The 18,583-nt window shown below is 36.7% G+C and overlaps 2 protein-coding genes across 3 annotated transcripts in view; both read left to right on the top strand.

Moving 5' to 3' along the window:
- The window catches only part of cldn15a (claudin 15a), a 32,547-nt gene that overhangs the window by 11,724 nt on the left and 2,240 nt on the right, over nucleotides 1-18,583 (top strand). The window contains 1 exon segment of one of the 2 annotated variants that reach the window (NM_001329306.1): nucleotides 17,924-18,344. In NM_001329306.1, the coding sequence (NP_001316235.1) occupies nucleotides 18,128-18,344 (217 nt within the window). In that variant the 5' untranslated portion in view covers nucleotides 17,924-18,127. 2 annotated transcript variants of the gene reach the window in all.
- fis1 (fission, mitochondrial 1) lies at nucleotides 721-10,976 on the top strand. Its single transcript, XM_017471909.3, has 6 exons — nucleotides 721-878; nucleotides 3,506-3,563; nucleotides 6,309-6,441; nucleotides 8,795-8,871; nucleotides 9,141-9,246; nucleotides 10,465-10,976. Exons 2-6 carry the CDS (start codon nucleotides 3,519-3,521, stop codon nucleotides 10,563-10,565), a joined length of 462 nt encoding a protein of 153 aa, XP_017327398.1. The 5' UTR covers nucleotides 721-878; nucleotides 3,506-3,518; the 3' UTR covers nucleotides 10,566-10,976.

Below are 18,583 nucleotides of genomic sequence, written 5' to 3'. Positions count from 1 at the left end.
GGCCATCTTTATGTAGAGCAACAATTCTTTTGTTCAGATCCTCAGAGTTCTTTGCAATGAGGTGCCATGTTGAACTTCCAGTGACCAGTATGAGAGAGTGTGAGAGCGATGACACCAAATTTAACACACCTGCACCCCATTTACACCTGAGACCTTGTAACACTAACAAGTCACATGACACCAGGGAGGGAAAATGGCTAAGTGGGCCCAATTAGGACATTTTCACTTAGGGGTGTACTCACTTTTGTTGCCATCGGTTTAGACATTAATGGCTGTGTGTTGAGTTATTTTGAGGGGACACCAAATTTACAGTTACACAAGCTGTACACTCACTAATTTACATTGAAGCAAAGTGTCATTTCTTCAGTGTTGTCATGTGAAAAGGTATAATCAAATATTTACAAAAATGTGAGGGGTGTACAAAGTTTTGTGAGATACTCTATATACCTGTCGGTATATATCTTAGTTTTGAAGCTGTGATCTAAGAAACATCAATATCTCTGCCGTCGCAGAGGCGAAGTTCCTAGAACAACTTATAAGAAATCGCTCCATGTAATGCTTCTCTCAATGTAATACACGCATTTCTTATATCATTCACTCCCTTCCGTACAGACAGAAATACACAATGACATAAAATTCTAATTCTAATTCTAAATTCTTGAAGATTCCTACCAGTGGTAAGACTGCATTGGTCTTTCGCTCTGCATAATAAAGGTCAACTGCCTGCGTGTCAACAGGGTTTTCAAGGTGAAACTTTTCTTCGAGCATCCTCTGGTTTGCTTGTTGTCCAGAAAAGCTGAAAAGACTTGTGCAGCCCAGCCAGAAGACACTAAATTGTCGTGGAAATTAGACAACACTCACAGACTCGTCCTCTGAAGGTAAAAAGGTTTATTACAGAAAAATGGTTAATACAGGATAGAATAAAGCAGGATAGAATAATGAGAACACTCTAAAGCGCTTGTGCTGAACCACTACTATATATATGAAACGCAGAGCATGACACACTTCTGTGTACCGATAAGAAGCAGTTTGAGGCAGTTCAAACAGACTTTGTTTTAGGGTCTTAGAAGATGTACAGACGAACCTTGAACAGAAGAACATGTTTGTGTCTCTGTATGCAGATAAACATTCTGTACTGATCTCAGTGACATGACATGGCCTTCTGAGGCGTTATCCTCAGCTGCATATGAACAGAACAAGAACAAAATTATTACAAAGTAAAAATGAGTAATTTCCCTCACAAGTGCAAAGACAAAGGGTTAACTGCCTGTTTGAAAAGTTTTAAATAGTTAATTTCTTTATGTCTCAGAATATTTTAATTACATTTAAGAAGGGAAGTTGTGTTTTTATTTATTTTCATTGTTAAAAGTTATTTCTGTGACTGAAGCTTCATTTACATGTTAACTTTGAAATTGCTTTGCTTTTACTCTGAAATTGTTTGCTAAAGAATACTTGTTTTTACTTGAGCATTAAGTTTAAAAAAATATGTTTTATTTTATATAATAATAAAAAAATATAAAAATATAAAACTTCAAACTCAATCTTTGTCCTTATTTGAAAATATTTTAAATATGTTTTATATTATATTAAACATATAACACAATTGAACAAAGGTGAGTGGAACCTTTTATAAAAACAAAAAAAGCATTTGTGGAGATCCTGAGGAGCTAAAATAAGTGCACTTCGAAGGGAGAGAAATTTTAGGGACAGACACAGTCCCCTGGATTTTCCCAATGACTATCTGTATGAACATGGCTGATTTAGTGATTTGGGGGCCCTGGGCAAAATATAGGTATGGGGCCCTATTCAGTGTTTTAACATCAATATTTTCAGCATACACTATTTAACACAGATAAATGTAAAATTTTTCGTTTTTAGGGGGCCCTTGACTTCTGGACTGCAGGCAGGCAATGCTAGCATCCACATTCCCTGCTTACGCAATGCGTTTTAATCTGGGCAGAATGTGATTTGGCATTGTCCTGCTCTGGATGGCAGCATATGTTGCTCCAGAATGTGTACATATCTTTCTGCATTAATGGTGCCCTCACACAAGTGCAAGTTACCCATTCCATGGGCACTGACACTCCCCCATACTATGACATACGCTGGCTTTTGTACCTGACGCTGATAACAGCTTGGATGGTCCTTTTCCTCTTTGGCCCGGAGAACATAATGGCAGTTTTGGCCAAAAGCTATTTGACAGGTTGACTTATCGGAGCCCAGAGAAGTCAGCGGCGCTTCTGGACAGTGTTGATGTATGGCTTCTGCTTTGCATAGTAAAGCTTTAACTTGCATCTGTGAATGCAGCGGCGAATGGTGTTGTGACAAAGGTTTACCAAAGTATTCCCGAGCCTATGTCAGGATATCCATTACAGACTCATGACAGTTTTTAAGACCGTGACATCTGAGGGATCGGAGATCACACGTATTCAGAAGTGGTTTTCGGCCTTGCCCTTTATGCACCAAGATTTGACCAGATTCCTTGAATCTTTTAATTATAATGTGCATTGTAGAAGGTGAAATGCCCAAAATCCTACCAATTTGTCTTTGGGGAATGTTGTTCTCAAACTGTTGGATTATTTGCTGGCGCATCTGTTGGTAGATTGGCAAGCCTCGACCCATCCTTGCTCTTGAAAGACTATACCTTTTCTGGAGGCTCCTTATATACTATGATTAGACGATTGCCTCACCTGTTTCACATCACCTTCTTATTTCAACTTGTCACATCACAATTAGTCCTAAATTGCTCCTGTCCCAACTTTTTTGGAACGTGTTGCATGAATCAATTTTTAAATAAACGTTTATCTTCAAAAAAATATGCCGTTGATTAGGTAAAACATCAAATACCTTGTCTTTATAAGTTTTTTTTGTTTGTTTAAATACAAGTCAAAGTGCATTTACAAATCACTCCTCTTTGATTTTATTAGCATTTTCCATACTGTCCCAATTGTTTCAGGATCGGGGTTGTACACAATCAACAATTTTCTGCCAGCAATTTTCCCGAGCTCATATTTCTGCACAATAATTTATTGCTCTTCAATCGATAAGTATGCACACCTTTTGTTTTGTTTTTTTGTTGTTGTTTTTTGCTGCAAACGTCTGGTTTTTATGTACAAGCATGTGATGAGTAAATTTTGATTCAGGGTTAAAACCTGGGTTTGACTGAAAAAGTTTATAACCAACATCATGAAAGCTATTAACCTTAATTAACTTCAAGATTCAAGATTTTGTCACATACAGTTATATCGGCTACAGTATATAAATTGCAGTGAAATGAAAAGCTGGCCTACTCCTTAGTCTGTGTATTTAAATAATAAAATTAAAAATAAAAAAATAAATAAGAAATATTTATACAGGAATGTCCCAAAAAGGATTTGTTTGGTTTTGTCAAATTAAAACTAACTCTACAACTCTAAGTTTGTTAAACTCCACGCTACAGGCCTCAGAGGTTTGTGATCTCATTTTGCATTAGTTCTCAGAGACTTTTAATTTGTTATCTGCTCAGAATTTCCGGCAACATGGAAGCAGTGGTGGCAGACGTCGTAGCTCCTGAAGATTTAAAGGTAATTATTTATTCAGGAAATGTTTTAGATCATATCTGAAAATTGTAAACTTCTACTCCCTCTATCACGATGCTCGGTTCTCAAGAACGGAAGGCAGCAAATACGTGAATTCCCGCGACACTTTATTAGCCAGTTAGCTAGCAAGATTACATCATCATTAATCGCGTAACATTTATAATGACGATTTATTTTCGCAGTATTTTATTGATATTGTTTTGAAATGTAATTAAATAGCGATTAATCTTCAGGGAATTTAAGCGGAAGTCATGTGTATTGGTGTCATCGAGTGACGCCTTCACAAACGCAGTCAGTGTTTATTGAGCGATTTTTAACAGACAAAACATCACATCAGTGTTAAAGTTAAATGTGTTTTTGCTCTTTGTCTTTTATGTCAATAATTACTTTTGAACGCTCTGTCGTAGCCAACACAGGGTTACATATTCATATCATCCTGACAGCAGAGCATGATAAACACCGTTTTTTTGTTAATTTTTGTGACGTTTAACACACAAAAACCTTATTGAACTCTATAAGAGCACACCTACATCAGTGCGCACACACCTTTTGTCTTCTAAGTGAGTTAAAATATCATCTAAAAATATTATTCTCATTAACAATAGATATAGATTGTGTTGCTTCATTTAGCTATAATTACAGTTTTCAATACTTATTCTAATCTCAGTGAGTATACCGTACCTGAAATAAGGTATCTTCTGTGTGAGATCCCATGTGATGTGTCCATCAGCACACTCCCTTTAATTCCTCAGTTATAAGTATTCTGACCTGTTTGTCTACTTGCAATTATAAAATGAGGTATTTACGGCAACATTTATAGGGAGAACTGACAATAGTTCCATAACCAGTGTACGTATAAACATCAGGTTTATTGTGTTATTTACTTAGAGTTTTGGGGAGGTTTGCACATGAAATCCATTGTTAACAATTGTGTTTTTATGTCTGTGCTAAGAAAAATGACCTCTAATATTCGCTACAGAAGGAAAACCAATTCAGTTTTAAAATAAAAGAATTGTTTGTAAATGTGCATCATTTGTTACTGAACTTTTTGATCCAAATCAGTATTAGGACTAGGAAAAGCTGTTTATCTTAATAACCATTTCTTTCAGAACTGTAGTTTGTGACTGTTAGTTTATAAAGTGCCTTTTAAAGGCATTTACTCAAACAGATGTCTTTAGTGATTGTGGTGAGGACTGTTCAAATATACTTATAAGGAGGAAAGTCAGACTATGTGAAACCGACATAGCAAAAAGTGTGTTAATGGCCATGTCATATGGGTGATTTCACTTCTGCAGTTCATGTAAGTGCATTTGTAGTAGAATAAGCATGAGGAACTGTAATCAGTTACATGTAAATTATGCTAGAATAAGTATTTACAAGCTCAAGATAAATAACAAGTAAGCTGTATAATCTTTCTACATGCAGTAGTTAAAGGGCTATTATCATTTTCAGCACTCATTTCTATTATTTATAGCTTATAGGTACCTCAGTATTATTTAATCCACTGAAATGAAAACAAATTTGTCTGCAATGACCTACATTTGTTCTTGGAAAGAAAGAAAAAGCATTTTGTGGCAATGGTAACTGTGGTCTAAGTTTTTCTTGATTAACATTAAAAGATATTTATGTCAAATGTCACTGAGAACTACGAACAGTTGTTGTTCTCTGTTGTACTGCTGTGAATTTGTAACTCTGTTGTAGCTATGGCAGGCAGTTCAAAAGGTATTAGTGCCAAAAAAAGCACCTAACTTTACTGCTGTGTGCTTCTATTAACCATCTGCCACATTGGAAAGTTACCCTGCTTAATTTTACAGCATGATAACGCTTCCTGTGTTCATATCAATGAATGAGTTAGTTGATTAGATGATTTCATCAGTGCTCTAATTTGAGTATCCGGACTAAATATAGTGCTGCTCAACCATATTCACAGGTATTGCTCAACGATATTCATATTTGAGTCATTTCTGTGTGTGTGTGTGTGTGTGTGTGTGTGTGTGTGTGTGTGTGTGTGGTTTTATTTTAAACACACTGAAATGACTCAAAACCTTTAGTCTGCAAGTAACAAGACATTTTGTAACTACTGGCAAATGATTCATACATTTCATAAAAAATGAGGGAAGAGGTAAAAAGAAAGAAATAGCAAATTAATATAATATGAGCCCTGAAAGCTCTTGTTTATTTTCAATAGCTCAGTGTCTTTTGAACTTTACTAAACTACTGTTTGCTTTCTTCTAAATACATTAATTATTAGACACAAATATCATATGACAAAGGAATCAGACCACTTAACTTTTGACCCCAAAAGTGTTTGCACAGTTAACAGCAGAACTGCACATCAAACATCACAAAATATATCAGTAGATAGCTAGATATATTTCATATCATGTTAAACTAATTACTAAAAGTGGAACATTTAGATCATGGACTAAAATGAGGTTATTCTGATAATCCACACCATTTTATAGTTTGACATTTATAATTTTATGACTGTGCTGAGCAGCTTTTACTTTTTGTTTCTGTGGATAACGTGAATACATTATGGGAAAATAGTACCTTTTCAAAACAGGAAGATAACACATATCAGTGACACATCAGTTAAATAGCTTTTACAGCGTTAATTAACATTTTCCTGTTTGTGGTCTTGACAGAAGGTATACAGCAGGTGATGTAATTTTGTTGTTTCTTGTGTTGGTACTATTAATTTGTGTTTTTTTTTTTTGTTTTTTACAGAGGTTTGAGAAAAAATACAACTTGGAACTGGCGAAGGGGGCTGTGTCCAAAGACACCAAGTTTGAGTATGCTTGGTGTTTAATCAGAAGTAAATATACGAACGACATAAAGACAGGCATTCAGCTATTGGAGGGTGAGTCCTTTTAGAATACATATCATTGCTCATCTGTAGCGTTATCCTGTTGGACTATATAAAGTAGTTGTTACTAGGACTGGGCAATATGACCATACAAGGTGTCCCAAAAGTCTCTATACATAGGGGACTGTGTTTGCCAGCACCGCATCAGTCGTGCCTTCGTCAGTGGATGTTTGTGGATGTCCATTTCTCAGTTGGTTTGCAACACTTCCAGTCTTTTTGAATTTGTTAATAAGTTTGGCAACAGCTGTGCGTGTGCGTGTGCGCGTGTGTGCCTGTGCGTGTGTGCCTGTGCGTGTGTGCGTGTGTGTGTGTGTGCGTGTGTGTGTGTGTGTGTGCGTGTGTGTGTGTGTGCGTGTGTGTGTGTGTGCGTGTGTGTGTGTGTGCGTGTGTGCGTGTGTGCGTGTGTGCGTGTGTGCGTGTGTGCGTGTGTGTGTGTGTGTGTGCGTGCGTGTGTGTGTGTGTGTGTGTTTGTGTGATGTGCTTGCTATGTTTCCTGTTAAAGTCCAGCTATGAGAATGATTTCAATACGTTCTTCTTTTGTCAATGGCATTCTTAACCCTGTGCATGCTTATGGACATTTTTGTCTCTTTCATGTTTACATTTTTATATATATATATATATATATATATATATATATATATATATATATAATATATAATTTTGTCTGTGTTAACGCAAACATCATACTTTTTTTATTGGAATTTTAATATTTCACCATCATTTGCATTCATAAGTCTATTTTAAACTAGGCACACAATATCGTTATACTCAGGACCTTAAGGACAAAAATATCTCCATTGAAAACCATTCAAACTGCAATATTTAATCCCTGTGACATTTAAGCATAAAATGATGCATTCTGTATTAATAGGCTTTTATTTTGTTGACAAGGTTTCAAAACATTGAATTTTTAAATATATTTTCTGAAATGTGTAGTATTTTCTCAGGTTTAGCCTCTGGGGAAAATACATGCTTTTTCTTTTTTCTGATTCTGCTGTATTATAGAGCTCTGCAGACCACCTGAATAAATGACTCAGCTATAATTGTGTGAGTGTATTTGTATGGATATCAGAGTTGTGGTTTGTATGTGTGTGCTGAAAATTTTGTGTGTGTAACCGGTTTGAAAGAAAGAAATGATCTTGTACTGGAAATCACAAATCCCACCCCATGAATATGAGTCAAAGAAGGTTACTGAGCTTTGAAGATTTTTGCATTATGTAAATAAACCAACATTTAAAGGGTTAAATTTCTGAAAATGAATGAATGTTTGGTAATTCTGATCAAAACTGATGCTGGTAAAATAAATAAATAAATAAAGTCTGTGAAAGTGGAAAAAAATATTAATATATAATATTTCTATGACTTTTTTTTATTTTTTTAAAAAAAAATTTTAATACAATTTTGTCCTTCATGGACCTGAGTGGTAGGGTTTGTTGTTGTTGTTGTTGTTTTTATAAATATGACACAGCATAAAAAATATGAATGCATCAAAATTAATGTTGTTAATCATTTACATATCAAAGAAAAAAATTCTGCTTATCATTTAGTATATGGAAAATAATTACTATTTTTCTTTTTTTCCAAAAAAAAGAACATCTATGGCATTATGTAAACAAACCAGCATTTAAAGGGTTATAATTCTGAGAATGAATGTATGTTTGTTAATTATGATCAGAACTGACGCTGGAAAGTGCGAACAAATATTAAAATATAATATTTTTATGACAGTTTTTGGACATGGACAATTTTGTCCTCTATGGACCTATGTGTAATTTTTTTTTAATTGATGCACAAGGGTTAAAGACTGCCTATCTGAAAAATATATATAATATAAACTAAGTATTTTGCTAAAAAAGTGTTAATTTTCCCTATGTATGGAGACTTCTGAGCCACCCTTTATAATATCGATATAGTGATAAATTGTCACAATACACACTTCTGAACTTTTGTCTGTATTTTATAAGAAGTTAAGATCTGATTGGCAAGAAGATTAGAATCTTTATAATTGTTAAATTGTTTTGATAAATAGTGAAATGCTTTTTCTTTTCCCTCGTCTTTCAGTTTGTTAGCTAACATGCAAATTGTGTAAAGTATAAATGTTTTCAAGTACCATGACATGGCATTTTTATCTTGTGGGCAATACCTCAGTTAATTGTGTGTGTGTGTGTGTGTGTGTGTGTGTGTGTGTGTGTGTGTGTGTGTGTGTGTGTGTGTGTGTGTGTGTGTGTGTGTGTGTGTGTGTGTGTGTGTGTGTGTGTGTGTGTGTGTGTGACTGAGAGGGAGAGAGAGACAGAGAGAGAGATAAAGCATCTTCATCATCATTGTATGAATTATTTGACTGTTACAGAGCTGGTACAGAAGACCACAAAGGATGACCAGAGAGACTTTCTGTTTTATCTGGCTGTTGCAAACTACAGACTTAAAGTGAGTATAATGACTTGACTGCTCGTTTTTGGTATTCATACCCTGCTTTATTATGAATGATATGAATGTTTGTGTTTATTATGATGTATAATAGTTTGTGACTTATTTTGTCGTTAAACATTGCTCATTTTTTGAAAGAGAATTGCTATCAGTGAACAGGTTGTGTTACTGAAGTACTGTCTGAGTGTCTTGTTATTGAGAACAATGAGTAAATGAATGTCTTTTTTTTTTTTTTTTCTTATCTGTGGCGTCTTTCTCTTTTTCCTCAGGACTATGAGAAAGCTTTAAAGTATGTTCGCATTCTGCTTAAGAATGAACCTGGAAATAACCAGGCCCTTGAGTTGGAAAAGCTCATCAAACAGGCACTAAGGAAAGGTGGGTATGGGTAAATTTTAAACCTTTGTGGAGCAAATGCTTTCATAAAGATAGAAATACATATAGAGAATTTGGAAATTGTGGGGTTTGCCTGGCCTTCACATTTTTAACAAATAATACAGCTGTTCTTGGGAAAATGAATAGCCAAAACATTAAGATTTAAGATTAAGGTTGGGTGTAGGGATTACAGTATTAATCTAGAGAAATAAAGAAGGAAAACATGCTGTGTGTGCGTGCGTGCGTGTGTTCGTGCGCATGTGCGTGTGTAAGCCTGCTAAGTCAAGTCAGCTTTATTTCTATGGCACATACATCTAAAAGACAGCAGGTGTCAATCAAAATGCTTCACAGTAAAATCAACTCGGTATAAGATACTGCGTGTCAGTCTGTGTGGTGTAAAAGTAGTAAAAGTCTACAGCCAGTCATTATACACAGGGTGTGTTAGGTATATAGTGATTGGTTTCCTCATACCCTCTTCTATTATAAAAGTCCCCACTGGGCCAGGATAAATAAATGATTGGATAATTTTCACCATTTGCTGTCGTTTTTGAGAGAAGGTTGCGCCTGAGACGTGTAACAAACCGCATCATCTAGCAAGCAACAGAAAAGATTGATGATGGTGTACAAAGCTATGGAAGCCCTAAGCGGCCATGCATTATTATTATTTTTTTCTTTCTTGTTTTCTCATGATCTCGACTTCATTTTTCTGTGTACTCAAAATAGCTTGTTTTTATTGTTCTGGAGGCAGCAAAAGTTTAGCGCAATCCTGCAGCATCATGGATGAACAGATTCATTTTTACTTTGACTAAGGACTCACTCAAGCTGAAAAAGATCTATGCCTTCAGTGATCGACAACTTCCACATTAGTGTCCGACACTTGAGAAGGGGACACCTCTCTCTCTTGCGGAGATAAAGTCTACAGCGGCCAATTATTTTGATCTAATTTATGATGCCGATAAAATGATGTCGTGAGAAAACACCTTTTTGTGTTTGAGATCACGAGAAAATTTATTCAAGATCACAAGAAAACAAGAAAGAAAAAATTATACTAATGCGTGGCCGCTTAGGGCTTCCATACAAAGCTGTAATGTTTTAGACTTTAAGTTTTCATTACTTGCTTGCTTTCTTTTTATTGCTACTCATACACATCTTATAATAAGTGTTACAGTAGAGACATTTATATAAATAAATAACAACATGTTTTGTCTCTCTTTTTCTCAGATGGCCTGGTTGGCATGGCTATTGTTGGAGGCATCGGCTTGGGTGTGGCAGGATTAGCAGGACTAGTTGGATTGGCTGTGGCCAAATCTGGAAAATCCTAACAAGGAAGTGGAGTTTTATAGCTTCAATGGAACAAGATTGGTTAATTAAACATTTGAGAGTGGTTTATCATTATTAAACACCAGGAAGTGGACTGACTAATATATCTTATGTTTTCTTTTCCGTTTTTTTTTTTTTTTCTTTTCTTTTCTTTTTTACTTGCACAAAATAATCACAGCATCACTTTTACAAAGCAGCCTCATATAGTATCTTTTTGTGTGTGTATATTAAACTCTTTAGGTGAAATATCTACGTAAGTATTTCCTTTCACATATGTTTAAAAAACAAAGGTATAACACCAGTATAACTTGTTAGCAGGTTCTAATCATAACTCGAGTTATTACGATGTAACACCATAACTTCATATTTATAAATTTGGCATATGCTATGTGCAATACAGTAATATGTTTCCATGCAGCTGTCTCTTTGTTTTTATATCGAAGCAGCAATGGTGTTTTAATAGTATAATATAGTATGGTTTGACCGAAGTCCAAGTAAGTGTTCTCGTAATCACAAGGCCCTCTTTTGCTTTCCAAGTATTGTTATAATTGGGATTTGCTGTCACGTGTGTGTTCTGTTGTGTGTGTATGTGTTTAATCTAAGTCTGTGTGCATCTGGTTTTCATGCTAATCAATAGTGCCCAGTTCCACTGATCACCTAGAAAGGGGACTAAAGTTATCAGGATCCATACAATTAAAGAGTATGAGTTGGGAAGATAATATACCCATCTGTACACAATGACAACTTGTGGCTTTAAAACTGTAACGTGCTGTTAACCTTTTTAAAATGGATGTGTTTTTAAAGCAGTGTGTGAGCTGTACCAATCTATGTCTAGCTCTAACATCAAGCCGAAGTGATACCATTCTGCCCTGAAATATCCAGTCAAAACAATAGTTGGGCCTTGAGAGAAACAAATTGCTTATTGAGTTTGCACATAACATGGTCAGCAGTCCTGTGAATCATGCTATGGGCTGTTCTCACATCGTTGATCATGTCACCTTTCCATCTATAGATCTAAGATCACTTTGGTACGTCACTGGTTTTTACAACAGGATAGATTATGGCTGCCATCAGTAATGCTCTTTATGTTCCACCTTGTTGTTAAAAATTAACTGAAGTAAAAGTAAATGATGACTAGGCATCTGGAAAGCGAGTTTTTTTCAGGAGACTGAACACTCTTCTTATTTTAGATGAACTCAGTTTAATTGACATTTATACAGATTCATTTATAACAACACAATTATACCACTTTGGACTTAAAATTTTTAAAGTTTGTAGCTCAAGTGTATCTTAATACACTTTACATGTACCTGTTGCTTCACATCCTTCTGAACATATACCACACCCCCACAGAAGCATTCAGACTGGCTGGATTTGGTTAAAATTTATTCAGATAGATCATGTGGGTCACAGGGGTTCCTGAAAGTGACAGTGAAAACATCATCCCTTGTGAACTCAGCCTTTAAAGAATTTGCCCTACTGTTGTCTTTAGTAATTAAATCTCTCCTCATGATTTTTACTTTACAGAACAATAACCTGAAGAAACTGCCTGTTTTATATGTCTGAACTACACAAGTCACTATATAACATTTTATAGAATGTCCGTAGTGTGAAAAAACACATTGTGCTCAAACAGCAATAAAAACCAAACCCTTGTAAACATGACAGCCATAAACTTGACCTTTATAACGCAACAAAGTTAATTCACATCAATACCGGCCAAGATATCCTGCTGTTCTTAGACCAGGCTATCTTCAAAGGATATTAGCTTAGCACGACAAGTGGGCTGTCTAAACACTGATTCTAGGTCAGTGATGGTTTCAGTGTGTTCAGTATTAAATGATAAGAAATTAATCTAATTTCACAAGCTAATAAACATCATTCCAGATCATTATCAGCATTGTGCAGTAGTTGACCAACCTAAGTTAATGATATCATTTAGCCTTAAAGAAAATGCAAAGCCTATAGCTCGAGTTCTCGAGGGTTACTGGAAAAACTCACAGGTGATTAAGTTAACTTAGGTGTGTCATTTTGATTAAATATCAACTTTTAATTGATTTGATTTTTTTGCATGTCATATACAAGTGTAGCAAAAAAAACAGGTGATGATGTACATCCTGGATAATGTAATATTTGCAACAGTTACCCATATTACACCTATGCGAAACATTATAGCCATGAACTGTGATTGTTTCTAAATATCCATAGAAAATGTTTGCTTTAATCAACTACGGTCACAATCCCCCAATGTTTGGCAAATACGTTTGGGTTGTTTTTTAATTTGCAATGGAATGCAAAGACCACAGAAATGACCACAGACAAGACTTATGCCCAGATCACATAGCAGCCATGTAAAAGAGTTATTGGTGCGGCTGGAAAAATCATATACAGTATCTCACAAAAGTGAGTACACCCCTCACATTTTTGTAAATATTTGATTATATCTTTTCATGTGACAACACTGAAGAAATGACACTTTGCTTCAATGTAAAGTAGTGAGTGTACAGCTTGTGTAACAGTGTAAATTTGCTGTCCCCTCAAAATAACACACAGCCATTCATGTCTAAACCACTGGCAACAAAAGTGAGTACACCCCTAAGTGAAAATGTCCAAATTGGGCCCAATTAGCCATTTTCCCTCCCAGGTGTCATGTGACTTGTTAGTGTTACAAGGTCTCAGGTGTAAATGGGGTGCAGGTGTGTTAAATTTGGTGTCATCGCTCTCACACTCCCTCATACTGGTCACTGGAAGTTCAACATGGCACCTCATGGCAAAGAACTCTCTGAGGATCTGAACAAAAGAATTGTTGCTCTACATAAAGATGGCCTAGGCTATAAGAAGATTGCCAAGACCCTGACACTGAGCTACAGAATGGTGGCCAAGACCATACAGCGGTTTAACAGGACAGGTTCCACTCAGAACAGGCCTCGCCATGGTCGACCAAAGAAGTTGAGTGCACGTGCTCAGCGTCATATCCAGAGGTTGTCTTTGGGAAATAGACGTATGAGTGCTGCCAGCATTGCTGCAGAGGTTGAAGGGGTGGGGGGTCAGCCTGTCAGTGCTCAGACCATATGCTGCACACGGCATCAAATTGGTCTGCATGGCTGTCGTCCCAGAAGGAAGCCTCTTCTAAAGATGATGTACAAGAAAGCTCGCAAACAGTTTGCTGAAGACAAGCAGACTAAGGACATGCATTACTGGAACCATGTCCTGTGGTCTGATGAGGCCAAGATAAACTTATTTGTTTCAGATGGTGTCAAGCGTGTGTGGCGGCAACCAGGTGAGGAGTACAAAGACAAGTGTGTCTTGCCTACAGTCAAGCATGGTGGTGGGAGTGTCATGGTCTGGGGCTGCATGAGTGCTGCCGGCACTGGGGAGCTGCAGTTCAATGAGGGAACCATGAATGCCAACATGTACTGTGACATACTGAAGCAGAGCATGATCCCCTCCCTTCGGAGGCTGGGCCGCTGGGCAGTATTCCAGCATGATAACGAACCCAAACACACCTCCAAGACGACCACTGCCTTGCTAAAGTAGCCGAGCTTGAAGGTGATGGACTAAACCCTATTGAGCATCTGTGGGGCATCCTCAAACGGAAGGTGGAGGAGCACAAGGTCTCTAATGTCCACCAGCTCCATGATGTTGTCATGGAGGAGTGGAAGAGGAGTCCAGTGGCAACCTGTGAAGCTCTGGTGAACTCCATGCCCAATAGGATTAAGGCAGTGCTGGAAAATAATGGTGGCCACACAAAATATTGACACTTTGTGCCCAATTTGGACATTTTCACTTAGGGGTGTACTCACTTTTGTTGCCAGTGGTTTAGACATTAATGGCTGTGTGTTGAGTTATTTTGAGGGGACAGCAAATTTACACTGTTACACAAGCTGTACACTCACTACTTTACATTGTAGCAAAGTGTCATTTCTTCAGTGTTGTCACATTAAAAGATATAATCAAATATTTGCAAAAATGTGAGGGGTGTACTCACTTTTGTGAGATACCGTATATTTACATTTATTCATTTAGTGGACCCTTTTATCCAAAGCGACTGACAAATGAGGAAACGCAAGCGAAAATTATGTCCAAAGTACAAAAATCTAATGTAATATTGAATTTAAAAGCTAACTGAACAAAGAAGTAATCAATCATTGACAACCTTAAGGCAAAAGATAAATGGGTGTGTCCTAACTGGTGGTGTGTGTTTTAAAAACAGCTTTATTTTAAATGACTTTTCAGCCAATTAATTCACCAGTTCAAAAACTGCAATGTATTTTTCTACACATTTAAACTAGAACAGTGTCACAACAGTATGTTGCAGGCTAATATTTTCACTCTTTACATTTCTATTATTAGATGATAAATAAAATATTCCCAACCTATTACTGTTTTCTTTCATTACAGCTCAACTGTGGTGCTGCACAGGCTCCATTAATAGGTTTAAACAATAATATTTTTACCATATTGATATGCAAATAGCTGTCTCATGCAACACACTGTGGTAATGAACAGAAAACATTTATAAAATTCCCCTAAAATAGAAGAAATGCCAAACATTATGGCAAAATTGGGGGCATTTGGGTGATTTGTATGTGTCTCTATATTAGCAGTGTCAAACTCAGGTCTTTCAGTAAATCAACCAACAACTGATTTGTGTGCCATATCCTGAATTCAACACTTGATGAGTAGCTGATGAGTTGAATACAAAGTGTTTAAGGAGGGGAATATTACACTATATGGCCAAAAGTATGTGGACACCTAACCATTACATCAGCACACCATATGTGCTTTTTGCATTACCCATTCCATATTTTGTTCCCCTTTGCCGTTATAATAACCTCCACTCTTCTGGGAAGGGGTTTTCCAATATATTTAGGACTCTGTTTTATTGCAAACACAAATCCAAATGCACCCAAAATGTACCGTTAACTTTAAAAGTGCCAAAAGAAATAAAAGATTAGAAGGGAAAAAACAAGCAACCAACAAAACAACTTGCAAAACACTTACACTGGGTTTAATCACAGTGTTGTCCATTGAACAGTTGACTATTAGAAAACAAATTGGTCTTTTTCCAATCTTCAGCTGTCCAATTTTGCTGAGTCTGTGCCCATGATAGCTTCAGATACTTGTTCTTGGCTGACAAGAGTGGAGCCAATGTGGTCTTCTGCTGTTGTAGCTCATCCACCTCAATCTTCAATGTTTTGTCCATGCTGGGATTTTTTCCTGTTTACCACAGTTGTAAAAAGTGATTATATGAGTTATTATATCCTTTCTGGCAGCACAAAACATTCTGGCCATTGTCCTCTGACCTCTCTTATCAACAAAGTGTTTCCACACACAGAATTGTCGCTCACTCAATGTTTTTTATTTTTCGTACCATTCTGTGTAAACTCTAGAGAATGTTTTGTGTGAAATTCCCAGGAGATCAGCAGTTTCTGAAATACTCAAACTAACCCACCTGGTACCAACAACCATGCCACCATCAAAGTCACTGAGATCACTGATGATTTTTTTTTGCTACCACATCATATAACTGCATGAATGTGCAAGTGTACAGGTGTTCCTAATAAAGTGCATGGTGAGGGTATGTTTGCTATTATTTAATTTTTGGAGACTTGATGTTCAGGCTAGCTAGCTCCTGCACATTCCACATGCCTGTCAATCTTCTTACTTCATAGATTTGTATATATTTTAGAACAGTTACTGGTTTGACAACATCTTTTTTTTTTTTTTTTTTTACATTGATTCTTCTTTTTTGTGCTGTGAATTAATGATCGTACTGAAGAATAAATGGTAAAATACAGTGGCAGCATTTCAGCAGCTCTGTGCTATAATCAGCAATGTGTGAGGGGGCTAGACCGTGTAAGGCTTTGAAAGTGATAAGGAGAACTTTATATTGGATCCGATATGAAACAGGTAACCAGTGTAACCTGCACAGGATAGGAGTGATGTGTGATGAATTCTGGATGTATTGCAATTTATTGATTGTTTTAGTGGGAAGGCCAGAAAAGAGAGCATTACAATAATGAAGCCGAGAACTGATGAAGATAATATCAAGGTTGCAGACGGTAGAGAATGGTCTGACCAGGACACCATTAATGTTAATTAACTGATCAGGAGGACGAGATGGATCATGTGGAGATGCTACTACTAAGACATCTGGTTTTTCAATATTGAGTTTGAGAAAATTACTGGTCATCCAGGAATTAATGTCCTTGATACATTCAGATAAGGAATTTGTGGGGAAAGGAGCAGAATGATGTGAGGTAATACAGAGTTGAGTGTCATCAGTGTAGCAATGGAAAATTTAGAGAATTTGCTGAGAGTAGGCTAATGGTTGAGAGACATGAATTTGGCCAATAGTCACTGCAAGCCGTTCATAATTGACAAAATGGTGTGTGAGAAGGCGGGAATTACACAGAGGGGTTAAAACAATGCGAATATGCACACAAATGTTGCAGTATTAGACCATAAGCACATCATAAAGAAACTAAAGTTGAATCCTCTAATTTTCTCAAATTTTGAAATCCTGGCTGGACGTTTTGGGTTTTTTTGAGATCCGAAAAAAGGACATGTCCTGGAAATCGAGGACATATGGTCACCCTAACAAAAGCATTACGGAGAACAAATTGTGTTCATTTCTACCAAATTAACTTTGTGTAAAATTTATTTGTGCATGCATCAGAAGGTTGCTCATGTGAATCACGAATCAGGCAAGAGAGAACCAGAACTATAATCAAGCAGCTGTCTATATTGTATTATGTCAAAAGATTAATTTCTTTGGTTTTAAATGAAGCATTTTTAAAATTATGCTGATAGTATTCCCATTTATTACAAAATGTACCTGTAATCTAATTACTTGTTTTTTGTCATGACTGTAACAGATTACAGTTACCATTTTTTGTATCCTGATTAATACCATTACATGTATTCTGTTACTCCCCAAGTCTGTCTATTACATAGACATGTGTGTTGTGTACTTTTAAAGCTTTTCTTGAACTAATTATGGACCATTTATTTATCTCAAATCATGTTAAAGGTATGTTGTTTCCACATCTCCAGGTGAAGGACACAGATCTATAGAAAGGTGCAGCAAAAATTTTACCCATGAGGATGCCACCTCAGAGAAAGGTATAGTTTAGGTTTTTGGGTTGTTGGTTGTTGTTTTTTTTGTTTGGTTTTTTTTGAGAGTGTAGGCTAAATGATGCCTCTGAAAAACAGCTTTGAGTTTCCCAGACAATCACTGTTGAAATCCACCATGCCATCAAGGACACTGGGCGTAACATTGGACTTTGGTGCTGCCTGGTCTCTCGATAACCAGCTGCTGAGTTTCAGGGTTTAAACTGAAGGAGAAAAGCACAAGAGAGAGAGGGAGAGGGAGAGGGAAGGGCAAATGGCCTCATAAATCATTGACCTGCTTGCTTTATACTTAGCATCTTCGTAATAGTTTTCTCACAGGTGTGCGCGTGCTCCTCTCGGAATCGCAGGTAACTGGCCATGTTCACAGTGACACAGTAAGAAGTGCAGTACAAGAAGACAGGATTGTGGATCACTCAGAAAACAACAAATGGATCCAGTTGTTGAAGTGGTGGCCATGATTCTCGGGTTTTTGGCCTGGATTATGGTAGGGGTCACCATACCGAACCGCTACTGGAAGACCTCCACTGTGGATGGTAGTGTTATCACCACCTCCACTCTGTATGAGAACCTGTGGATGTCGTGCGCTACTGATTCAACCGGAGTGCACAACTGCCGTGAGTTCCCCTCTCTGCTCGCCCTCTCCGGTAAGCCCTCTCTATCACTAACTCTATCCTTTAAAACTTCCCATTTGTTTTTCTCTGTTTCCTTTTGACCTTTTGTTATGTTAAAGAAATCACTTTGTTTTTCATTCTTGGAAGATTTTCCCAGCCTTTATTATCATTATTATACTAAAAGTGATCCTTTATTATAATTCTTATACTAAAAGTGATACTTTATTATAATTCTTATACTAAGAGTGATACTGTATTATAATTCTTATATT

Source organism: Ictalurus punctatus, chromosome 7 (genome assembly GCF_001660625.3).
Source record: "Ictalurus punctatus breed USDA103 chromosome 7, Coco_2.0, whole genome shotgun sequence".
Classification (NCBI taxonomy): domain Eukaryota; kingdom Metazoa; phylum Chordata; class Actinopteri; order Siluriformes; family Ictaluridae; genus Ictalurus; species Ictalurus punctatus.
This window is presented reverse-complemented; position numbering and strand designations above follow the sequence as displayed.